Here is a 26,434-nt window from a genome sequence, read left to right as displayed (position 1 = left end):
TTTTTCTGAAAAGCAGCCTGAAAGACTCAGGAAAGGAAAACAGTCACCAAATAGTTTGCAAATATTCTGACTTTCCTAATTTCTCTGCAGGAGTCAGCTGAGGCGTGTTGACCTTGCAGTTCTCTTTATTAGGGGCTTTCATTCCAAAGGAAATGGTGACTCCTTCTCTCCCTCCCTCCTCATAGGAGCAATTTTGAATTTTGTTAAAAATCTTGAAAATTTTTCCCCTCCCCCCACCATGTGCTTGAAGAGTTGATCTTGTGATATTTATAGAGATTGCGGTTGGCTGACCAGGAGTTATTTTGCAAGAAGATTTTCTAAGATTTCTACTTTGACTGTTTTCTGGCCTCTTTTTTTTCCCCTTTCCTTTCCTTTTCTTTCTTTCTTCTTTTTTTTTTTGGCTAAACTCTTTTTAGAACATCTACTCTTTCCCCTCTATAATTACTTCTTTTAAAACTGTAGTAAGTTCTGCCTAAGCATAATTTCTTCTCTTACTCTTTCTGTCTTTTTCTTTGCTCCTCTGGAGCTGTCTTTCTTGCTATTTTTTCTTCCACTAGACTAAAAATGGCCTAGTCTCCACCCCATTAAAACACAACTACAAAACTTATTTAAAAAGCAGCAACCAATAAACTAACCAATAACCCAGTCACCCCAAACCTTCAAACATGCTATAGGGTTGACACTTTTGTAAGTGGCAATAAATTCTTGGACGCTTTAAGCACATCAGCGGGTCATTTCTCAGTACCTATTGTGTGCTCAGCCCAGTGCTGGACTTCCCTGATGGCCTTGAGAGAAGATGGCTCACAGTCTAGTTAGTGAGACAAGGCTTACACTTAGGAAACAGCAACAAATAACATAAGACATGGGCAGAGTGATGGATTTAGAGCTAATGAGATCTGGGTTCAAATTCTGCCTCACCTAATCAAATACTTTTTTTTTCTCATCTGTTTTCATGCCATGGTAATTTTTGCTTAACTTGGTACAGCTCCCCTACTCCCCAACCCCTAACTTTTCTTACTACAAAGTAAGGAAATCCAGTTTGCACGTTGACCACTAATTGCATGTACCACACCTATAATCTCACACTTCTGCTGTAGAGGGATGTGTGTAAGTTTTGAATGAGAAATAACAAGTTTTAAGTGCTTATTAGCTGTTCCACCCTGTACTAAGTATTGAAGCTACCAAATACAAAAAAGATAGTCTCTGTCCTTAAGAATGTTACATTCTAGTAGGAAGAGAAAATATGTAGGATGGTATTGGTTCGAGGAGAGGTATTTTGGTTGGGGAAGGCACAGGTTGTTGTTGTTGCTTGTGTTTTGGATTTGAGTGAGGCAGACCTGTGCAAAGTCATCCTCCTCACTGTCTCTGGATCTAGTGACAAGACAAAAGTCAAGATGAATGTCAATGACCCCAATTGTTGTTGACCCTTGTGCATGAGTTGTATTTGAGTCAAGTAGAGCTGGGCAAAGTCATCAGCCTCATTCTTTCTTCCAGAGTCATCATAGTCCAATGGCAAGATGAAGGTCAAGATGACTGGCCGCTAGTGGAATCACCATAGGACAATTGGTTGACATACTTATTCTAGATTTGGTAGTGTGGACTTGATTACTGTTCTTAGAGCTAATGGTAGAAAAGGTATGTATGTGGAGGGGTTGGAGGGGGAAGGGGTTGGGACATTGGGAGATGGGATAGGGGCTCTGAGGAAGATTCAGCATAAAAGAGAAGTCACAATGACTGTCCTCAGGAAGCTTCCAGTGTAGGAGGAGGGAGGACTGAATACAAACATGGGCATATTCATCACATCATGAGTTGTCACTAAAGTGAGGAGTTGAGGATCAGGGAAAGATGGCTTTAGGAAAAAGATGACATCTAAGTTGATCTTTTAAGGCTGGAAAAGAAGATTTCAACAGGCTAAGAGTCCGGTAGAGGGCATTCCAGGCCTAGGGAACCATATGAGCAAAGACATGGAGTCAGCAGTAAGATTTGGGTTTTCTGAGAGATAGAGGGGCATTTCAGACAGAAAACAGAGAATGTTTAAAAGTGGAGGAGACCTTAGAGGTCATGTAATCTAGCATTTTATAGATAAAAAAATGGAAACCTAGAGAAATGAAGTGACTTTCTCGATTTTTTAAATAAACAAATGGGAATTTGACTTAACTTAATATTTTGTTCCTTGACTTAGCCAAGATGTTATGAGATGCAATCTGGGTATCTGTGACCCTTTACTTTGCCCTCTCCATCTTACCAACTATTTAGAATACCACCCACTGAGTAGTCATCAGTTTTCCTGCCATAGGATTTTGTTGTTTTTATTCATGTGGTTGCAGGCCTTGAAATCTTTGTTCATTTTTCTTTTTTTTCCTCTTGCAAAAAGATGTACTTCCTTGTTTTCTCTCTGAGCCCAGTCTTCCATGCTACTGGAGTCGCTGGTCTTATAATAATAAGAACTGGGTGGTTCATCTAATGTGTCCTAGTGAAAAAGGGGATTTTGTGGCCTGTCTTGGCTGCTTACCCCAATTTCTGTTGTTACTGAAGACTTTAGGCTGTGATCCAGGACTTGCTGTTTGGGAGGGTTTATGATATAGTAGCTAAGATTTAAGAGTCAGTCTCTCCTCTCTCGCGCTCTCTCTCTCTCTCTCTCCCTCCCTCTCTCCCTTTCTCTCTCTCTCTCTCTCTCTCTCTCTCTCTCTCTCTCTCTCTCTCTCTCTCACGCACACACACGCACACACACACACACGAGTCCCAGCAGTGTTTAGACTAGGTTTCATGATGTATTTGTCTTTATGGTAGGGTTCCTTCAGTTCTAGGGGTCTGGTCCTCAGTTTTGTAGGTCCAAGAACCTGATTTTATCAATACATCCAAGGAGTAATCCAAGCAGTGGGGAATTACTGCATGCTAACTAGACTCTGAAAAGACTTAGTGATAAACCAGAATTACTTTGTAATGGGGAGTTGTATTTGGCAAGAAGTCTAATGGTCAGAGTTGCCTGCACAAAGCCCTCCATTTTGGTGGATATAGGTCTGTTCAGGAGACTCAGGAGACCAAAGGATTGTGGAACCTGTGAGATAACCCTTCTTAATCCAAGGATATTTCTGGCTAGAATAAAAGCACTCTTCACTTCTTCCCCTGCTTGCTCCCCATGCAATGTGGGAAGTTTCAGTATTTCATTGATCCATCAGCTCTATGTAGGCAATTCCCTCCTAGAATAACTTGTATTCAATCCATCCACACTTTCTTATCTTGTGCATCTCATCTGCATTCAACAACTAACTCTGCCACTCAGTATTTGTGTGACCTTGGGAAAGTCACTTAATCTCTCTGGACCTCAGTTTCCTCATCTCTAAAATGAGTGGGCTTGACTAGATGGCCTCCAAGGTCCATTCCAACTTGAAATTGATCTTGTGGATTCTTGTTCACAGCCTCCATAAATTCTCGCATCTCATAACATGCTGGAGGACTTCCGCTGTTTATAGGATTTAGCTCCTCCAGTAGTGCTTACTTAGCACAATACCTGACATTACCCTTAATACTTGTTGACCAGCTTTTCAACTCAGTGGCCATTAGACAAAGAGTTCACATTTGGAGTACCAACCGTTAAATCTGTGATTGTTAGACATTTTGTAGATATGGATGATTTTTAGCACTTTGCCCCCTTTACCTTGGAAGTAGAAGGAGGGCCACCAAGGAATGAGGTTGTTTTTGTCTGTTTCTATTTGAATCTTCCCTTTTCTAGACTCTGTGCAGTCAGCCCCCCTTTTCTTATAACAGCGTTTACTTCATGGGGAGCATGTTACATTTAATTAGATTGTGGATTATTTTGCATTACTTACATTTTATTTTCCTTGATGAAATTTGGGAAATTCCTGTGTCCTAGCAGCAACACATTTTCCCCCTAGCATTCCTAAATTGTAGGGATAGGACTAGCTTGAATTTCCATCTCCCTATGTACACATGTGGATTAAAATTTTCTTCCTCCCCCACCCTAAAAAATCAGTTTTTTTCCCCTTTGCTTCCTGTTTATTTAAGCTGAATATTTATCACATATTTAATGAGTAATCTGAGTCTGAGGAGTCCTGGAGAGGCCGCACACCAGGAGGTAGTTTATGGCTGATCTGGTTTTAACTTGCCCTGGGCAGTTTTCCCTGGAGTTTTCTCTAAAATCATAAACCTGGAGAGAGGAGAATTTTTCTGGAATCTAATCACATGATCCTCTCTTTTATAAATTGAGAAATAAACTGTGCAAAGCAAAACTGCAAAATAAGGAGGTTGATTGTAAGAAATAGGGCCGAATGTAGACAAAGAGTTACTACTGTCAACCCATACATCTATCTCTGTGAGAGTACCATTATTCAGTTTGGGGGAGATGTAAGGTGGAGTGGGATGGGGAGTATTCTCTATTGAGAATTATCCTGTTCTATAAAATTAACCTGGATGGCAAATATTCAACTTTTGAAGAGAGGGTTTTTTTTTAAATGTTCAAAAGTTATTTGATGTTATTTAGTGAACAACACTGAATAATCAAGCTGGGGCCATACAGATTGGATTCATAAATGATGTGTAACTTAACCATAAGGAGATTAGTTTTCTTGTGTGTACTTCAAAAACCAAAGATATTTTTATAGTTTTGGTTTTTCTTTTGAACAAAGGTCAAGTTATAAGACGGACCATTTGGCACCTTTTCCATAATGGCCCCCTTAAGAATCTTACCCAGCCCTAGTGAAGTCTGAAATCAAGGAAATTGACTAGTTGAAACCTATATCAAATCACTAAACCCTTGTTGCATGCCTACAATGCTTCATACTTTCTATGTCCCAGCCATTCTGGCCTACTTGTGTCCCCCAAACTTGGCTATCCTCCGTGTGTGGGATATTACTCTCTCACCACTTGTGCCTCTTAGAATCCCTTGTTTCTTTTGAGACTCAGATCATATGCCTTCTTTCCTGCTCCCCTAGTAGTTAATGTCTCTGCTCTCTCTTCAGTTTATTATCTATATCAGTATATGCACATATGCATCTCTGTCAATCTATCTATATATTTGTTGGCATTGTTTGTATTTACATGCTGGGGACAATATCTTTGTATACCTATAAGAATTGGACCCTATCCTCATGGAGTAAACATGAGATATAAGACATATAAGATATAATGGCACAAAGACAAAGCATTTAAAGCAACAAGGGGGAGGATGTGTCTCAAGATAGGCAGTACAGTCTGTGAATTGCCAAATGACTTTTGCAGTTAGTTCATTCATATGCCTAGCTCTGTGCTAGCGAACAGGGATGACTCGGTTTCTGTCCTCAAGGAGCACGTAGTCTTTTAGTTAAGCAAGATGAACTCACATGAAATAGAGAGAGAACAGCTCTGTGTTGCTCCATGAGTCTGGTTGGCCTAATGGTTGTTTCCCCAGTTTAAATAGATCAGGAAACACGTACAAAGAGGTTAAATTACTTGTCCAGGGTCATGTAGCTAGTAAATATTGAAACTAGGACTCAGACCCAGTGTTTGTATTCAATGACCAGTGTTCCTCCCTCCCTCCTTCCTTCCTTCCCTCCCACCCTCATATGCCTAATAATTGTCTGGGAAACACAGTAGTTAAGTACTTGACTTTTCTTTCTGGCTGAGAGTGGTGCCATGTCCAAAGGCCCCATCAGCCTTTGGTCAGTGTCAGTTGCTTGTGACTTTGGGATGACTCTGTTGGATCCAAGTTTACATCCTGTTGCCCCTTGTTTGGTCGTGGGTGAGGTCAGCATGAACACATTTTAATGGAAGACTGATCATGAGCAGGGATCATTTTAACATTCTGAGTAATTATAACATGATTAACAATCTGGCTTGTGGATGAAAAGGGAATTTTAAATGAGTCTTCCAAGCCCAGAAGAGAGCTATGTTCCTATCACATAGTCACCTGTTATGGGTTACCCATTCACTCCCATTGCTTTCATTAATAATAATGACTCATATTTGTAATTTATGAATGTGCAAACTGTTTTCCTCATAACATGGTGAGGTGGGTAATAGGATGATCATTATCTCTATTTTATAGAGAGAAGGAAACTGAGGCTTGCTTGTCGGTTAGTCAGCCAGCATTTAGGTGCCTGTGATGGTCTGGGTCCCTACTCCTTACAGTCTATCAAGGAAATGGCATTTACAGATATAAAGAAATACATGTAAAGTGAATAGGAGGCAGGTTCAGCAGGGTGTCACTTGAGACTGTGGGGATCAGGAAGATTTCGTGATGGAGGCTGTACTTGAGCTGAATATGGAAGGAAGGATCTAGGAAGTGGAAATGAAGGTATTCTAGGCTTGGAGATGAGAGATTGTGTGAGAAGCAGAGCTATTGTGCTGACTTAGCCTCAGTGTTGAGTGTGTAAAAAGGGGAGTAACATGTAGTAGGTCCAGAGAGGCAGGCAGAATCCAGATTGTGAAGGACTTTAAAAACCAGGGTAGTTTGTATTTTATCCTAGAAGTAATAAGGAACCACTGGAGGTTTTTGAGTGGGAGAGTAATGTATCAAAGTTGAGGGATTTGCTTAAGGTCACATGACTGGTAGAGTCAGAGCTCAAATTCAACTCTTCTGATTCCAAATTCAGAGCTCTTTTTAAAATTCCTTGTGTCCTTCAGCCCCCAGCCTTGTGTCCAAATAAGATCTGTGTCTGGCAGAATTACTGATTTGATATGAAACAGCCCCAAACAGGAGCATACTCACAAAGCCAGTAATTCCTATAAGATTATAGTATAGATCACTTGGGGAATGACTGAACAAGTTGTGGTATATGAATATAATGGAATACTATTGTACTACAAGAAATGACAAATAGGCAGACTTCAGAAAAACCTGGAAAGATTTATATGAACTGATGCTGAGTGAAGTGAGCAGAACCAGGAGAACACTATACATAGTAACAGCCACAGTGTACAAGGACTGTTTCTGATAGACTTAGCCCTTTACAGCAGTTCAGGGACCTAAAACATTTCCAAAGGACTCATGATGCAAAATGCTATTCACATCCAGAGAAGGAACTAAAAAGTCACAATGCAGAATGAAGCAGACAGTTTTCTCATTTGTTATGTTTTATTTTGTTTTTTCTCATGGTTTCCCCCATTTGTTTTAATTCTTCTATGCAACATAATTAATATGAAAATGTGTTTAATAAGAATGTATGTGTAGAACCCATATAATATTAGATGCCATCATGGGGAGGGAGAGGGAGAAAATTTAAATCTTATGGAAGCGATTGTTGAAAACTGAAAACAAATAAATTAATTATTTAAAAAATTATAGTATAGAATTTAAAATTAGGAAGGGCTTTAGAAATTGTCTAGTCCAGCTCCTGCATTTATAGATAATGAAACTGAGGCCCACAGAAGGGAAAGGATTTGTCCCAAGTCAAACAACAAGTAGCATATCTGGACTTGAACCACAGGTGTGGACATCATAGCCAATTTTCTTTCCATTTCAGCACTGTAGTCCTCAGGGTGACTAGAGGAAATTCCACCTTCAGCTCTTCACTCAGTAGGATGGTCTCTGTGTCTTCTTTGGTTCTTGCTTGGGGAGCAAGGGATTCTTTTATTTGGGATTGGAGAAGGTGAAGACAATTCCCTGTTGTCACAGAAGAGCTTCTTGGTGACCTTGACCTTGAACTGAAGGGAGGCTTTGGAGATGAGTAGATGTCTTTATTGATTGTATGTGTATTTCTGCTGAAATGAAAACTAAATGGAAAATGCTTGGCTTCTTTTTACCTTCATTGCGATGCTTTTTTTCTTGGAGTCTTGCTCTCTGGGGTCAGATGTCAAAAAAATAAATCAAACATCCTTGGAATGGGACCAGAGGAAGCCTTGAATTTTCCTGGCAGCATCCAAATGTAACATGAGCTTTCTTCCCTCCTACTCTGGGCTGGAAGAATGGGGAAGTTTGAAATGATTGCTGATAAATACCATCTATGGGATAAGCATCACTTGGGTCTGGGAGAGCAACTTTAGCCAGGCAGGACTCCTCAGGAGGGAGTGCTGATCAGGCTATGGAAACTTGCCAATATGATGGCTTGGACACCTAAGGGACTTGGGACACCAAAGCTGCCATCAGAGGATGGTGCTGATTGCAGGGTAAACCACACTAAGTCCCTCTCCCTTGTACTTTTTTCATGGCTGAAACTTAGTGGAAAGAGGGGCTCTTGACCTATTTTGGTTGTCATGGCATATGTTTTTGGCATTCTTGTGATGCCTATGGACCTCTTCTGATAGTGATATTTTTTAAATGGATAAAAGAAAATACATAAGAATCCAAAGGAAGTCAATTATGTTGAAATACAGTTATCAGAATATTAAAAATAAAATAAGTTCATGGACTCCAGCTTAAAAATCCTTGCTCTACAGCCAAAGGACCTGAGTCCAAATCCCACCACTGTGGCCTCACTGAGAAGTTCTTCTATGACAACAGAGGATTGTCTTCACCTTCTCCAGTCTCAAATAGAAGAATCCCTGGCTCCCCAAGCAAGAACCAAAGAAGACAAGCAGATCATCCCACTGAGTGAAGAGCTGAAGGTAGGATTTCCTCTAGTCACCCCGAGGACTGCAGTATTGAAGTGGAAGGAGAGTTGGATGTGAATCCTCTGGTGTTCAAGCCCAGATCAGCTACTTGCTGTTTGAATCGGGACAAATCCTTTCCTTTCTCTGGGCTTGCTTCATTGTCTCTAAAATGTCAGGGTTGGACTAGAACAGAGGTTCCCAACTTAATTGACCTGCCATGCCCTTTAAAAAAAATTACTCAGCATCCCCCTGGATGCTTTCTTTAACCCTTTAGTGATTTTTTTGGGGGAAATTTGTGTTAAATTAGTGATTTATTATAAATTTGTGAGTTTTTTTCCTGTATTGAAATTTTGATGATGCAGTATTGCGCCAAGTAACCTTGTAGTATCATATTGTAAGCAAGTCATTACATACACATATTCCTGCCCAATGCATGATGGACTTCCTGATAGTGTGTGACACGCTCATCTGCCAACACTTAGTAGTTAACACCTGTTGGTGGACTTGGCCACTAATGGGTTATAACTTGCATTTTGTGTGTTTATTTGAAAAAATAATGCAATCACAGTGACGTTTACTCTGTTATACGATAGATGAAATATGTTTGAACGGTTTTTCAAAATTTCTTCTCTTCTTATGCTTCCACTGCCCCTTTATTTTTTTTCTATGCCCCCCAATTACACCTGAGGCTCCTGTCACCCTGCCCTGAATCGTTCCAACACCCTCCAGAAGGCAGTATTATTCACTTTGCGAACTTACAGACTAGTACAGCAGTTAGGAACTTTTGGCTTTGAGGCCACATGTGGACCTGTAGGTCTTCAAGGGCAGCTGTTTGACTGAATCCAGACTTCACAGAGCAAATCCCCTTAATGAAAGGATTTGTTCTATAAAACTAGGAGTCAGGGGTGCAGGTTCCCTATCCCTGGACTAGACATTCCTAAAACCCCTCCTAACTTTAAATCCTATCCTTTCATCTTATAGCCAATTATTGGCTTGTGAGCATGCTCCTGTTTGGGGTAGCTGTTCAGTGTCAGATCAATAATTCTACTAGACACCCAATCTTTTTTGGGGAGAGAGTTTGGGGGCCAAAGTCACTATCATCTCCTGAGACTTAGTTTCTTCATCTGTAAAATGAAGAGTTTGGATTAAATCAGGGATTCTTAACTTTTTTTTTTTTTTGGTATGTCATAAACCCTTTTGACAATCTACTGAAGCTTGTGGACCCCTTTTCTCAGAATCATGCTTTTAAATACATAATATTACATAGGAAACTAATTATATTGAAATATAGTTATCAGAATATTTTTTAAAAAATAAGTTCTAGACCCTGGGGTAAGACCCCTTGGTATAAATAACAATTTCCAGAAGTCTAGAAAAAAGGAAAAGAAGTTACCAGAGGGTAGCCTGAGCGGGGAGTGTTCCTGGAGAGAGTCCTTGATGTCAGACTGCAAGGCCAGGGCCTGGACAGTATCTGAGGCAGAATTTGAAAACAGGTGTTCCTGGCACCATGCCTTGTTCCTGTCCAGAAGTATTTCATTCCCATTGGTGCTATCAGTGCCTTGGGGCAAGGAAGAAGGACTGCCTTCCACCTCACTAACCTCTCTGTAGTATTTGACCTGTGGACTCCAGATACCATCTGTTTGTTTGTCTTCCATGATATTCATTCTACTCTTTTATTTTCTTTGCCGAATCCTTATCATCCTTTTGTCCCTTAAACATTGATGCTATTTAAGAACCCTCTTTCTCTACTTCTTTTCCTTTGGTGATTTCATTTATTCCCATGGTTTTAATTAGCACATCAATATAGATGATTCACAAATTTCTATCTTCACGCTCCAACCTTCCTCCCACCCTTAGGATCCTGGGTTGGTATGTCCTTGAGTTTAACAAGTAGCTTGTTTCAGTGTCACCTCAAAGTCATTTTGTCCACAATGGAAAGTCCTATCTCCCTGTCTTCCCCCCAAATGAAACAGAAACCAAAACTGTTGTTTCTCTTGATGCTACTAATGTGGTCCTCACAACCCATGATTGCTACTACAGTCATCCTTTCCATATCACAGGGGTTCAGGGTGGACCCTGCTTTGAAAGAGATTGACAGTCTTATGGGGGGAGAGAAGTATGAGGGAGGAGAGTAACGATGATACAGAGGAGAGAGTGGGACATACAAAAGAGAAGTTAAGGCACTGTGTAAAACTGGAAGGGAATGATCAATTTTTCTGTTGGGAGGGAGTGCACTAGTTGGGCTTCAAAAAAAGAAAAGACCTTCAACATACAGGTCATAGAACCATAGATTTAGAACAAGAAGAGCCCTTGGAAGCCATGTGATTCAAACTCCTCATCTTGAAAAGGACAGATCTGGGAATATGGGAATGAAATACTTCTGGTGACTTTTTTTTCCTAGCACATTGTGGGAGATTTTTTGAAAATGCTAGTTGAACTGAATTGATCTGAAACTCCAAGGATAAGTAAGATTCAGTATGTTGAGATTGACTGAGACCAGGCACAATGTAGATTGTTCAAAGGTCAGAAAATCTGGAGCAGAGGAGACAATGTGTGTGTACATATACAAATATGCACACGTATGCACATACATACACACATACACATAAATTAAAGGCCAGAAATCATTCCAGCAGGCCTCCATCACACTGTAGATTATTCTGGATAGTGGAATTTTAGGAAAAATGAAAAAAAAAGATTGCATTTTCCCCATGATGAATATGTATAGCAATGAACAAAATAATTTTGCATCCTATCACATTTACCCAAATTTAAAAAATATGAAAGAACTGGCACAGCTGAATAATTTTTTGATCTCCCCTCTTTTTGCATTTGCATGTTGCGAATGAAGAACTTGATATTTAGCTCCAGCTTGAGTTGGTCTTTCCAAAGAGCCTTTGTCATCTATGATCTCAAGCCTGTTTTGATTCAAGTCATGTGTGAAAAATGTTGATTCCCAATAGAACTCTAACACTGCATGAGATTCACTTTAAACAGGGGAGGAATTTTTGCTGAAATTTGTGTAATGGCCTTGTAGCCGTTATTGTGATGGGAAAGGAGGGAAAAGCCAAACCAGTTGTTACCCAAAATCTCGGAAAAATCAGAATGATTTTTATTCAGCTGTAAACTTGTCTTTAGATTATCACAGCTACAGTTTGTGTTTGTTTAAATGAGTAGGCAAAAAAGACCACACTGAGTGTCACAACAGAATGTATGTTCTTTGAAGACCACAAGGTCCTGTGATCCCTAATCACTATGATTTTGCCTGCTTGGGAAAGGGAGGCAAACTGCATCAAGATTAGGGCTAGGCCGAAAATTCCCAGGAAATTGTCCCAATAAGTGAGAGATCTGGGAATGTGTAGCATTAGCCTCAACCAATTTCATCCTCTGCCCTTGACCAATTTCATTCTTGGTATCATCAGCAAATACCAGGGCAAACATTTTTTCCCATTCCTGAGAAATGAGCTGGGGATACTTTAGAATAGACACTCCTGGAATCTTCCTTTGCTTTCCCTCTCCCCCTCACTTCCCCTACCCACCCCCACCTCCCCAGGCTATTAGGTCTCACTAGATGGTGCTTTCAGTACTATAGTTGTCATTCAATTATCTCCATATAGATCATGTTTTTTGATCAATTATCTGAGCTGGATTTTTTTTTTAATCCAAGCATAGTTTCTCCAGTCCCTGGAGCGATACTCTGTGGTTAGGTTCCTTTTGACATAGATCTAATTTTCATGAGGACGTGCTACAATCTTGCAGTCTACTAGTTTCAGGGACCCATGAAGCTGTTTTTCCCCCCATTGTGTGTGCATGACAAATCATTAATTTGTGATGGATTGCTTGGAATTGTGGGTGCCCCGCCATTCTTCCTGTAGCTGAACAGCTGTATGAGAAATGAACATATCAGTGCTTGTGAAAGATTGGAGATCTAGCCAAAGCAATTATATTGGCGCAGCCCTTCCCCCTACCCCCGGACTTTCCCGGGCAATGAAGGAAGGAAATTTTTACCAGAAATTTCTCAAGTGGCTTTAAAAAAAATGAGAGGAAAAAAAATTATGCCTTTTTGTAATTGAATTAAATCTTTATCTCTTCATCTCTTGCAGCAAGCTTCCAATACACATTGGTCCCCCAAGTGCTAGGCAAGAGAAATATTCAATAATGAAATTTTACCTCATGAATTTTTTTAAGGAAATAAAATTGTGATTTTATTTTAATTTATTTTTTTTGGTGACGGTGGTTACTATTCCTTTAAGATTTCGGAAGCATCCCAGTGCACTAAATGTGACCTCCATAACTTTTAAATTAAGAATTTGTGCTGGCTTGAAATTTATGAAATATTTCAGCATGAAAGAAAGCCTTTTTCCCTCAGGAAAATTGAGCAATAAATCACAGTGCTGTGGATTTACTGCCCTACAGCCAGCCAGAGATAGGATTTTTTTTTTCTTCATTCTGAAAAAAAAAATGTAATCATATAAGACAGCTTAGTTGCCATCCTCCCACTCCCTAGAATTTTTAATTTCAGCTGTTTCTGCTTGGATTTATTTCCAATATTCCTGCTCGGCTTTTCAATTTCCTCAGTTATTAAATTTTAATTCAGTGCATTAGCATTTAAATTAAAAAAGGGTTTATTTTATCGAAATCGTTGGCTGGCCCCCATCCTGTAGCACACGAATTGCCTGTTCCTGCCATTTGCTCAAAATGTGAAATGCAGCTAATGTCTTATAACTTACATTTGCACAAATTCAGAAATAAAATTTCTGGGTTTGGAATAATATTTTCTTTCCAAGAAAGCCCGTAATAAGAGCATGGAAAAGAGCAACCAAGGGGCAGATTTTGGACTGGAGAAGGAATGATGGCATCTCTCAATGAACCAAATTTGAAGGGAATTTGGTTTAGGTATGACTGTTTCCTCTAGGTGGGATGGGCTTGATGACCTTCCTTACCCTGGGCACAGTAGGTAGTGTGAAGTGTGTGTCTTGTGTACCCCAGCTACCTTGTGATTGGCACCTTCTCTTTCCAGTTGGCCATTCACAGATCTGAACAAGTGCAGTTGGTCAGTCCTCGATGGGTTGCTGGAGCAGTTATCTGTGACTTTCTTTTGGCAAATCCTTGACTCCCCTTGGCCCTTCAGTAGAAGGGATTGGTGGCATCCATTCAACTTGAGAGCAGGGCTAAAAGCACTTTCTCCACTCTTGATCTCAGAGGCGGCAATTCCCAACCTTTCTGCGATCTCCATTCATTCTCATGCTGTTGGCTTGATTTCATCTGCCAAAAGAGTTCCATTGAACGTATGGGTTTTTCAAATCAAAGCTAATTAAAATTAATACCATTTTTGAGAATTTTGCAGAATCCCCTAGACAGTCAGCAGTATCTGTGAAGGTAAGTGGAGGTTGTTAGCAAAACCAGGGCTGGAAATTGTGAGGTGGAAGGTTTATTGAAGTCAGTGATTTTCCCCAGATAGATTCTGCATGCCATTCTTGGGCACAGATAAAGCATACGCTGCTTCTTGATCTCTTCTTACCTGGGGTTCCCAGCTCCAAAGCTTAGACATAATGATTCCCAATAGTCATCTCTGATAACTTGCTGAGAACACTCCTGCCTTAACAAATGACTAGCAGGAATGACAAACTGATTCAGACTTTACTTTCTGGCTCAGTAGCCAGTAGGGTTACTTGCAAACCTTCAACTGCAATTTTCTCTTTTTAAATTCCTCAAGGGCCATTTTCTTACTCCCTATCCCCAGAGAAAAGTACCTTGTACACAGGAGGTATACAGGTAATGCACTGTGAGTGAAAGAATCCCTGCTCTGCAGGTAACGAACTTTGTGACCTTTTGCAAGTTTTGGGGCCCCTTTGTTGTTAATTGTGGATGACACTTCCTGTCTTGGTTTTTGTGAGCATCAGATGAGATTATAGATATGACAGTGCTTTGCAAAGTTAAAAGTGCCATGCCTATATAATTAATAATATTACCTTAATAATTAAAATACAGCCCCAGTATCTCTATTTTATAAATGAAGAGATGAAGATTCAGTGAGGTCAGGGGTAAGAGTGATAAAAGACAGAGGGCAAGACATCCCTCAGAGAGGAGGGAAGGACACGGAAGGTGTGTAAAGGATGTAACCGTCTTTGACTTGGAGGCACAGAATCATCATGGAAAAACCCTTTGTCTTTGTGTCAGAGACTTCAGGCAGCACAAAGCATAGTCAGGGATGCACGGAGTACAAAAGAACACAGATACAGGGAAAGCCACCTACAGACCCCACGTGCAGTTCTGAACCATAGAGAAGTAACCTTACCCAGCACCACTATGTGTTCTCACATAGGCACTTTCGCTTTTTCTCTTTTCCTTCTCCTAAGATAATTAGCTGTGCAGCTACAGTTAGTGGAATAATTGCGGTCTAGACCACCAGTCAAGAGGTCCTGTATCTTTTTTGCTTCAGAGCGCAAGAGTGAGAGACTGGTGCCTTCATCAGAATTATTGCAAGCAGCAGCTGCCTTCCTGTCCCCTCAACTCAACTGTCTCACCTTCCTAATTGTGGTAGCATAGATACACTTAAAAGTGAACTTGTCTTTCTAAATTAGCCTTTTTGGAAACACAACTTAGTGGTTCTTCCTCGGCCCTTTTTCTTCTGTAAATCTCAGAAAGGGCTTTCCATCCTTAACATTATTGCTGAATGTTTCATTACTTAATAAAAGATACAGGGGCCATACTGTTTTCATTCTGATCTCCCAGCATTCGTGGTAACTAGAAATGAATTGCTAAAGTCAGCAAATGAGTCATATACCAAGTAGGGAATGAGAACCCAGGAGTCCGGCCTTCTCCCATGTCCATCCCCTGCTCTTACCTCATCTGTGCAACTTTCGTTTGTCAGCATTCCAACAAGATATTAAAAAATACCTTCCACTATCCTTGTGCTCCTTGCCTGCACTCACGATGGAAGGATAGAATATTTTAATGTAATAGGATTTTTCTCCAGTTGGCAGGAATAAATCTGCTGTTCTGTTTTATTGGAAATCCCAGCTGAAAATAAAAATGGTGCAATTCAATCTCAGATTTAGCTGGTTACTTACTTTAAACCAAGTCCCTTGGGTACTGCAGTTGTCGGTGTTTGGGATTTGTAGAAATGATGGTCACCAAGACAGAATTTAAAGGAACAGAACTAGGAGAGCAGAGGTAGAGTGGGAGCAGGGTTCTTCTACCCTAGTACTAGAGTTAGGGTCAGCAGGAAAGAAAGGTAGCAGCTTCTTCCATGCATCAGGATATGATGCCTTCTGTGCCTAACCCTTCCAACTGAAGGAAGTTAGATGTCACTTAGAGATAAAGGACATCTTTACTCTATTGCTGAGGCTCCTGTAGAGGATTGGCTTGTGCATGGACCTGCTGTGTGTGACTGGGTTGGATATTCCTGCTGGTGAGGGTGAATCTGGGCATGTTTTTGGCATCCCTTGATATGGGTGTGTTCTGTTTTGTTTTCTTTTTTTTTTAGGCTGAAGGGGCCGGTGCTACCGGAAAGAAGAACACAGCTGGCAGGTATGTCCCTTCTGAATTCATTTCAGCAGGCATTTATTTACTTAAAGACAATTTTTTTCTCCAGTTAAAATTAAAAACCATTTTTGACATGTTTTTAAATTTTTTTATTCCAAATTCTCTCTTTCCCTTCTCTTCCCCCTCCCTGACATGGCAAGCAATTTGATATAGAATTATACATGTGCAGTCATGCAAAACATATTTCCATATTAGTCATGTTGTGAAAGAAAACAGACCAGAAAGAAAGCAAGAAAAAAAGAAAGTAAAAAATAGTACGCTTTTATCTACATTCAGATTCCATTAGTTCCTTCTCTGAAGATTGATAGTATTTTTCATCATAAATCCTCTGGAATTGTCTTGGATCATTGCATTGCTGAGAACAGCCAAGTCATTCACAGTTGATCATAGTACCATATTTCTGTTAGTGTGTACGGTGTTTTCTTGGCTCTGCTCACTGCACTCTGTATCAGTTCATCTAAGTCTTCCCAGGTTTTTCTGAAAGCATCCGTTTCATCATTCCTTATAGCACGGTACTATTCCATCGCAATCATATACCATAATTTGTTCAGCCATTCTCCAGTGAATGGGCACCCCCTCATTTTCCAGTTCTTTGCTACCACAGAAAGAAAGAACTTCTGGAATATCTTTGTACCTACAGGTCCTTTTCCTTTGTTTTGCTTTTATCAATCTCTTTAGGATGCAGACCTAGTAGTGGTATTTCAGCAGGCAGTTATTATGCACTTACTGTGTGCAAGACACTGGGCTAGGCCTTAAGGATCTGAAGACCCAGGGAAAAACAGTTTCTACCAGTAAGGATTTTACATTCTACTGAGATTGAGGGTGGAGTAGAGTATGAATACAACCTGTGTACAGAAAAGGAAACACAAGGCAATTTGAGAAGAAAGAGAGTGCTAAGCAGGGGATCCAGAAGGGCTTCTTGCTATAGGTGCTGCTTCTCTGCACCTTCCCCTCCACTGCCCTTGCCTGAGTAAAGCATGATTTTAAAAGACCAGGTTCACAAATGAGATATACAAAGGAGAACTTTAGTTCCCAGGCACAACGCTCCCAGAGTCATAGCTATCCTTTTTACAACTATGTTCATATTGGTAAGACCATGGGAAGAGTTGTCCTCCTGACCTTTGGTGGTCTTGCATAAGAGTGGTACCTGTGTCTCAGACATTTGCTGAAGAGAAAGGAGAAACCAGATGGAAAAGAGGTGGCTACTGCTTTTTTTTCTTTCTTGTTAAAGATTTTAACTTCACTTCAAGCCTAACCCATTTTCAACCTTCTCCATCTCTCCTTTTAGAAAAGGAGCTCCTTTAGTCACATTTTATAAATCCCAAGCTCTTTCAAAGCAGACTTAAGATAAGAGTTCTTAACCTGTTCTGTAGCATCCATCTCTTTTGCAGTCTGGAGAAGTTCATCTTCAGAATAACACTTTTAGATGCATGAAATACATAGGATGACAAAGGAAACCAATTGTATTGAAATACAGTTATACATTTTTTTAAGTTCCCAGACCACAATTTAATAATATCCATACAAAAATCTTCTCCATATCCCATGGGTGAATTTGCAGAAGAAAGAAGAAAGACAAAAACCTCAGCCATCTCCTGTCACAACCTTGCTTCATTCTCTCCTTTATCAGGCTAAGAAAATGGAACAAGCAGGAACCCCGCAGTCTTAACTCAAAGTACCCCTGAGAAGAGATAAGGAACCTTTTGATCTAGAACAGACCTCTACCTGGGGCCTGAACCAAACATACTGCTCTTCTCCCTTCCACCTCCATCTTCCCTCAGGCATCCTTTGCCGTGTCTCCCCTTCCAAGGAAGATTGAATTGGTATTGGAAGTGTCCATCAATTTTTTCTTTTTTGCTTAATCTGTGGGAAATTTGTCCACATTTTGGGAGTTGGGGGAGCGGAGCTGAGGAGGGGATGGACTTTGGAAAGTTTTCTTCTCACTCTGGGCTGGCCTTCTGTGGAGAGTGACCTGGTGGGTATCATTCATGGCCTTATTGATGGAGCATGGTAGAGAGAGAAGATCCAGTGTACTTAGAGTCAGGATATCTTAGTTGGATTTTGTCTGTATTTTGACCAAGTCTGACTGTCAGTTCCCTTATTTCTAAAATGGAGATAACCTTACTTTGGCTACCTGTTCCATTGTGTGTTAAGGATTACTTCAGGTAATTGATCACGGAGCTGCAGAAATGTAAGGCATTATGTTAAGGGAATGAGTTAGGATTGGAGTGGTGGTGGGGAAGGGGATCTGCTTCTTTGGGAGAGAGGGAAATTTAGGGGGGAGGTGTTGTTGCAGGGAATGGTGAGGATCAGGGAGAGAAGTTATAACATAAAGGCAACGGGAAGAAGATAAGAGAAATGGTAATAGGAGAAAATACATTCTGTGGCATGGGGAAACTCATCTTTTTCAATGACTAACATTTCTGATACTCAGACACTGGCTCTTGAATGACCCACCTTCCATTCTTTAAGGGTTCTGATTTTTGCATTCAGATATCCTATTTTAACTTCATGGGGTACACATTTGAAATTCGTTGGTCACTGGTGATCCCAAAGGTTACCCCAGGATCATGTGAACATGTATACCAAGGTGTTTTCAAGGGCAATGTTTTCATGGAGTTTTTGAGAGTTTCTGAAGCAAGGGTGAAAGAAATGTCTACTATGACTAAGTCACAAACTTTTATTAAGTGTCTGGGAGCTATTGAGGGGTACCAAGAGGCATGATCCAATCAAAACATTTATTAAGTTCATACTCCTATGTAAGGAATTGTGTTGGGCACTGGGAATACAAGCATAAAAAATGGCACCCTTTTTACCTTCAAAGAGCTTAGGATCCTTTCTGTCTGGAGGTTGTGATGAAAAGTAATGTCATATCCTTTGAAACACCTACAACGGTGTCATAGGATAGAGACACATGAGGGCACTTCAAGCAAATACCATTCTATTTAGCATAATAAATTATTTCTCTATGGCATTTTGGTGGGGGTGGAAGTGGACAATACAGTCTTTTTGTTATTGGCTTTGTTTTAGAAGTGGTAAATTCTGTCATGTGTGCTTGATACCTTGACCACTGAATTTAGTCAAGACCTATCAAATATCTGGAAAGATGATAGATAGAACATTTATTGAACACATTATATTCCAGGCATATGCTAAACAAGTGGAAGGTCCCTGGCCTCAAGGTGTTTATATATATGTAAAGGGGAACTGGAAAGGGCAGGTATAGATGCAGGGTAGCCTGGTATGGGGATAGCTGGGGAGTGACCTGAAGGCTTGGTTCAAGGCAAGATCAAGTGTCAGAACCATGGGATCCAGGGATGGAATCCAGGTTACTGATGCTAGGATGGGGAGTGGAGGGTAGACATGGGGGTGATGGTCTGAGTAGAGAAGACATATTAGAATATAGGATGTTAAGTATGAAGTGGAAGAGGTCTTAGGATGAAGAAAGGTAGATTGGGAAGGAACCTCAGAGTCCTACTCCTGTCATATTATGACGTCAAGAAACAGGCCCAGAAGAAGGTGAGAAAGAGACCTGGGCTCTGGTCCTGTCACTCACTGGCTACACAACAAGCTGCTTCACCTTTGTCCAACTTTTTTCCTTTTGGCCTGGAGCATGCTCTTGTTTGATCTTTCCCTGAAAGGCCTCTGGCCAGAGACCAAAACCAACAGCACAGGCTACTTAGGAATTAGAAGACAGGAGGGATTTGGTGTTTCTGATCCTAGGAAACAACTTAATGCAGTTTTATTTTACTCCCTTGTAACCGAAATGGGGCCAGTTTTATAAGTCCAGCATTATAGGCACTTTGGGTTAACATGGAACCAGTGTAAAAGCTACAAATTATATAACTGTGCGTGCAGCCAAACTTTGCTCATTCACATACGTTGAGGGGAAGCCTGTCTGAATTAGCAACAGATTTGAGTTTTAGCAGGTTGCAAAATTGTGCATTTTCCTGTTTTTTAAGTATACATAGTAATAGGAACTACTTAGGCCAGAGCATATTTTTGCACTTTGAAAAAAAAATATGTACAGCTTTTATTATGCTGGGTCTTCTTTCTTGTGGTCTATTTTGTATTTTAGTTTTGTATTTCCCTTTCTTCCAAAGAAGCAGACTCCTTCCCCACCACCATTTTGATCATACCCCTTCCCTCAGAATAATTGCCTATATTTCTGCATCCCTATGACCTATTATCTTGAGTGATCCTTAACATGCAATGAAACAAGTAGCCAAAGTAAGGTTATCTCCATTTTAGAAATAAGCAAACTGAAATTCAGACTTGATCTATTTTCAGTGTAGTGAGTGTTGCCTCAGTTTCCTCATATGTCAAAACAGGCATAACCGTGCTTACCTTGACTACCTCACAGGGTGGTTGAGATAATCAAAGGCGAGAATGTAATGTAGGAAATGCTTTGTAGACTGCCAGGCACTATGTAAATGGAAGGCATCATTATTATTACTTTCAAGTGTAATTCCTGCCAGCTCTCCTTTATGAAAGAGAGACAAGGGCCCTTTGTGTTTATCACACTGATTTTTAACAAGCATTGAGTGTTCTTGATACGACTGTCATTGTGCTAGGTACTATGAAGCAGGCAAAAACTATGGGATGTGATCTTCTTTATTTGCGTGCAGATCAGATATTACTATAAACTACCTGTGTGAGTTGGGGCACAGTGCCCCAGTCTTCAGAGGCCTCAGGCCCTGCCTCTGTCAAATGAGAGGGTTAGTGGTCCTTTGGGTGGTCCTTTGAAGGCCTGTGCCATCTGTCTCCAGAGGTCTTTTGTTTTAGAAGTGTGTTGAAAGCAATCTGATAGCTTAAGGCCATCAACTACTACTCCTGCCATCTTCTTTTGTACTATTCATTTGCATAGTAAATCATGTTTTCATAGATAATGCACAGGGATACTTGAGTCCAATCACTATCAGAGGTATCTCAAATTATGAATTATTATGGTGCTAATTAATGAGTTTCTACTGTAAGTGATTTAGGGTTCTTGGCTAAGATTGTAGATTTTCTTCAAGCCGGAAGGTGCCTACTAGTTTGAGATACTTATTTGTAATCAAAGTATGCATTGATCTCTGCGTGTGCATGTGTGGATGTAACTTACCAGTGAAATATGGTTAATGTGAAAAAATGGTAATCTGATGCTCCATCTTTAAAATAAACAAACAGAAAACCACATAGAGTTTACTCCTCAACAGGACTTAAGAAAGGTATCTTTTCATGCCTTTGCAATGCTTTTAATTCCCTGTGTATAATTATTTATTGGTGATCACAATACAAATTTATGTTTGTTCTTTCAAGAGCTAACATCCAAGCCTCTGAGTAATGTTATCCTTAGGCAGGCGAAATTTGATTCTCCTTTGTGTGACACGCACACATGCACGCACACACACACAATGCTTGTATGTAGTGGTACATACAATTAAAGCAACACCAATTCGTAGATTCCCAGGGGTTCTGAGAAATCAGACAGAGATTTTAAAAATCAGCGATCTTTCCCGAAATGTCGTAAATGCTCCAAATTATGCAAACTTAAGAGTTGAAAGACATGCTAGAAGTCATTGGGTCCAGTCCCTACCTAAAGCAGGAATCTCTTCAACATTCTTAGCAAATGGGGATCTAGCCTCTGCTTGAAGGTAGAGGAATTCTTTCCTTCTTTTCACTCAACTTAGTAATGTTTTTTTTCTTTTTTTTAAATTTATTTATTTAACTTTTAACATTCATTTTCACAAAATTTTGGGTTCCAAATTTTCTCCCCTTTTGTCCCATCCCCCCACCCCAAAATACCGAGCATTCTAATTACCCTTATCACCAATCTGCTCTCTCTTCTATAATCCCTCTCTGCCCTTGTCTCCATCTTCTCTTTTGTCCTATAAGGCCAAATAACTTTCTGTACCCCTTTACCTGTATTTCTTATTTCCTAGTGGCAAGAGCAGTACTCGACAGTTGTTCCTAAAACTTTGAGTTCCAACTTCTCTTCCTCCCTCCCTCCCCACCCCTTCCCTTTGGAAGGCAAGCAATTCAATATAGGCCAAATCTGTGTAGTTTTGCAAACGACTTCCATAATAGTGGTGTTGTAGAAGACTAACTATATTTCCCTCCTCCTATCCTGTCCCCCATTACTTCTATTCTCTCTTTTGATCCTGTCCCTCCCCATGAGTATTGACCTCAAATTGCTCCCTCCTCCCCATGGCCTCCCTTCCATCCTCCCCCCCACCCTGCTTATCCCCTTATCCCCCACTTTCCTGTATTGTAAGATAGGTTTTCATACCAAAGTGAGTGTGCATTTTATTCCTTCCTTTAGTGGAATGTGATGAGAGTAAACTTCATGTTTTTCTCTCACCTCCCCTCTTTTTCCCTCCACTAATAAGTCTTTTGCTTGCCTCTTTTATGAGAGATAGTTTGCCCCATTCCATTTCTCCCTTTCTCCTCCCAATATATTTCTCTCTCACTGCTTGATTTCATTTTTTTAAGATATGATCCCATCCTCTTCAATTCACTCTGTGCACTCTGTCTCTATGTGTGTGTGCATGTGCGTGTGCATGTGTGTGTGTGTAATCCCACCTAGTACCCAGATACTGAATAGTTTCAAGAGTTACAAATATTGTCTTTCTATGTAGGAATGTAAACAGTTCAACTTCAGCAAGTCCCTTAAGACTTCTCTTTGCTGTTTACCTGTTCATGCTTCTCTTCATTCCTGTGTTTGAAAGTCAAATTTTCTTCTCAGCTCTGGTCTTTTCGTCAAGAATGCTTGAAAGTCCTCTATTTCATTGAAAGACCAATTTTTCCCCTGAAGTATTATACTCAGTTTTGCTGGGTAGGTGATTCTTGGTTTTAGTCCTAGTTCCTTTGACTTCTGGAATACTCTATTCCATGCCCTTCAATCCCTTAATATTGAAGCTGCTAGATCTTGTGTTATCCTGATTATATTTCCACAATACTTAAATTGTTTCTTTCTAGCTGCTTGCAATATTTTCTCCTTGACCTGAGAACTCTGGAAGTTGGCCACCATGTTCCTAGGAGTTTCTCTTTTTGGATCTCTTTCAGGAGGTGATCTGTGGATTTCTTGAATACTTATTTTGCCTTCTGGTTCTAGAATCTCAGGGCAGTTTTCCTTGATAATTTCATGAAAGATGATGTCTAGGCTCTTTTTTTGATCAAGGCTTTCAGGTAGTCCCATAATTTTTAAATTGTCTCTCCTGGATCTATTTTCCAGGTCAGTTGTTTTTCCCATGAGATATTTCACATTATCTTCCATTTTTTCATTCTTTTGGTTTTGTTTTGTGATTTCTTGGTTTCTCATAAAGTCATTGGCCTCCATCTGTTCCATTCTAATTTTGAAAGAACTATTTTCTTCAGTGAGCTTTTGAATCTCCTTTTCCATTTGGCTAATTCTGCTTTTGAAAGCATTCTTCTCCTCATTGGCTTTTTGAACCTCTTTTGCCAATTGAGTTAGCCTATTTTTCAAGGTGTTATTTTCTTCAGCATTTTTTTGGGTCTCCTTTAGCAGGGTGCTTACCTGCTGTTCATGTTTTACCTGCATGTCTCTCATTTGTCTTCCCAGTTTTTCCTCCACCTCTCTAACTTGATTTTCAAAATCCTTTTTGAGCTCTTCCATGGCCTGAGCCCATTGGGTGGGCTGGGACACAGAAGCCTTGACTTCTGTGTCTTTCCCTGATGGTAAGCATTGTTCTTCCTCATCAGAAAGGAAGGGAGGAAATGCCTGTTCACCAAGAAAGTAACCTTCTATAGTCTTATTTCTTTTCCCTTTTCTGGGCATTTTCCCAGCCAGTGACTTGACTTCTGAGTATTCTCTTCACACCCACTTTGCCTCCAGATCTGCCCAGCCAGCGCTTGGGGTCTGAGATTCAAATGCAGCTTCCCAGTCTCAGGGCTTTGGGCTGGGGCAGGGCTGCTATTCAGTGTGAAATCAAGTTCAGGTGCTCAGGTGGGGGCAGGGCCGCCTCACGGGCTCAGTTCCCTCAGGGGGTTTGTGCAGAGACCTTCAACAATGGATCCAGGCTCCTGCCTGCTTGGGGAGCCCCGGTCTGCTCCCACCTCAGCTGCTGCCTCGTGAGGGGGCCTGAGCCACGGGGACACCCCACTCCCCTGTTGGCCACCCAAAAAGACTCTCTCACCAACCCTTGTCACCTGTGGGTGGAGGGACCTGCCTGGCCGCTGGAGATTCCTTCCCTGAAGCCTGCTCAGATCTGCTCCTCTCGGCTGGGCGTGGCCAACGCAGGGCTGGGCTGGGCTCCCGTTCTGGGGCGCGAGGGAACTTTCGCGTCAAGTCTGTCTGGAACAGAAATCTCTTACGCTCCGTTGTTCTGTGGCTTCTGCTGCTCCAGAATTTGTTGCTCTAGAATCTTTTTTACAGATATTTTATGGGCTGTGGGTTTGGAGCTAGTGTATCTGCGTCTTTCTATTCTGCCATCTTGGCTCTGCCCCCCTTAATGTTTTTTTTCTACTGAGATTTTGGGTATATCTGCCTCAGGGGATTGTGCCCTAGCATAGTCATTCAGGAAGAAATGTGTAGACATGCGTTTGGAAATACAGTGAGTCTGGTAGGATGTGCTGAAGCTGATTTGACAGGCTGGTGAAATTTTGTTTGAGGTCTAAAGAATCTTCCATTTGTAGACCTTTGCCTGTGTATATGTAATCCAAAAAATAACTCATACTACTTCAGGCTAAGTTCACGTGCATACCTGTGTGTATATCAGGGGTAGGTCAGTAACCAGTGGAGGAGTGTGGAAGATGACAAACCATATCATCTGTGATCACACATGCTACCATCAGGTTCTTCGTCTCATGTTTTCACAACCCTTTGTATCCTCCTACTTGGTCCCTCTCAGTTGGTCCCAGTTCTCTGTAGGGAGTAGCTTAGATCTGGACCATATATTAATGGGTCTGTGGCTAGGACTCAGAGGAACAGTGTAGAAGAATGAGCTAATCAGTGCTGAGCTTACTAAGATTTTTTATTTTGTGAATTTAATGTGGGAGTTCTCTTTTTAAATTTTTAAAAAAATTATTTGTTAACTATTTCCCAATTTCATTAAAAAAAATTTCAACATATATTTTTAAAAATTTTGAGTTGTAAGTTCCCTTCCCACCCTTCAGAAGGTGTGATATTGATTATACATGTGAAGTTTTGTAAAAAATTTTCCTAAGAGCTGTATTACAACAGAAAACAAGAAAAATAATGAATGAAAGAAGGATATTTCAGTCTGTACTCAGAGTTCCTCAGTTTTCTCAGTGGAGATGAATAACGTTTTTTTAATCATGGTTCCTTTTGAACTGTCTTGATTCATTGTATTAATCAGAGTAGCTAACCCTTTCACAATTGATTATCATTACAAGATTACCATTACTGTGTGTAGTGTTCTCCTGGTTCTGCTCACTTCATTTTGTACCAGTTCGTATAAGTCTTCCCAGGTTTTTCTGAAACCATCTTGCTCTTCATTTCTTATAGCACAATAATATTCCATCACAATCATATACCAACATTTGTTCATCATTCTCCAGTTAATGGGCATCTCCTCCATTTCCAGGTCTTTGCCACCACAGAAAGAGCTGCTATAAATATTTTTGTACAAATAGATTATTTTCCCTTTTCTTTGATCTCTTTGAGATGGTATGGTGTAAACCCTTTGGGCATAGTTCCAACTTGTTCTCCAGAATGGTTGGACTGATTTATAACTTTACCAGTAGTGCATCAGTGTCCCTATTTTTCCACATCCCCTCCAGCATTTGTCATTTTCCATTTCTTTCATGTTAGCTAATCTGGTGTGTGTGAAATGGTATCTCAGAGTTGTTTTAATTTGCATTTCTCCAATCAGTGGTAATTTAGAGCATTTTTTCATGTGACTATTGATAGTTTTGATTTCTTCGTCTGAAAACTAAGGCAGGAGTTCTTAACCATGTGTCTTGGACCCCTTGGGCAGTCTGATGAAACCTATGGACCCATTCACAGAATAATGTTTTTAAATGCATAAAATAAAATACATGCTATTTTGGAAGAAACCAATTATGTTGATATACGATGCTGAAAATATTTTTAAAAGAAACAAGTCCATAGTATCCACTTTAAAAACCCCTGATTTAAGGGAAGGCTACATGGTATAACTCAGGGGATCACAGAGAGGAAGGCAGGGCAACAATAAAGTGGAATGGCATGCCCATCCCCTAAGTAAAAACATCAGTTGATACTCTAAAATGAGGATTGTGTGTCCTCCCCCAAACACCTCTAGAGCAGTATGAGAAAGAAAGGAAAGGGACACAACCAGGAATATTATCTGAGAATCTCAAGCATCATATTCTTTAGGCTAATCCAAGATAGTCTTGAAAGAAGCCACCTCCAAGA

At 40.4% G+C, this 26,434-nt stretch overlaps 1 protein-coding gene across 13 annotated transcripts in view; it reads left to right on the top strand.

Annotated features, from left to right (window-relative positions):
• Positions 1–26,434, top strand: part of ZNF618 (zinc finger protein 618) — a 231,118-nt gene that overhangs the window by 112,747 nt on the left and 91,937 nt on the right. For 9 of the 13 annotated variants that reach the window (XM_072632433.1, XM_072632441.1, XM_072632440.1 and 6 more), the window contains exons 2-3: positions 8,374–8,541; positions 16,016–16,059. In XM_072632433.1, the coding sequence (XP_072488534.1) occupies positions 8,374–8,541; positions 16,016–16,059 (212 nt within the window). The remainder of the gene's footprint in view (positions 1–8,373; positions 8,542–16,015; positions 16,060–26,434) is intronic. The other 4 variants (XM_072632439.1, XM_072632435.1, XM_072632443.1 and 1 more) reach the window with 1 other exon arrangement.

The sequence above is a fragment of the Notamacropus eugenii genome, chromosome 1, assembly GCF_028372415.1.
Source record: "Notamacropus eugenii isolate mMacEug1 chromosome 1, mMacEug1.pri_v2, whole genome shotgun sequence".
NCBI classification, from domain to species: domain Eukaryota; kingdom Metazoa; phylum Chordata; class Mammalia; order Diprotodontia; family Macropodidae; genus Notamacropus; species Notamacropus eugenii.
The sequence above is the reverse complement of the archived record's forward strand: the minus strand, read 5'-3'. Positions and strand labels throughout refer to the sequence as shown.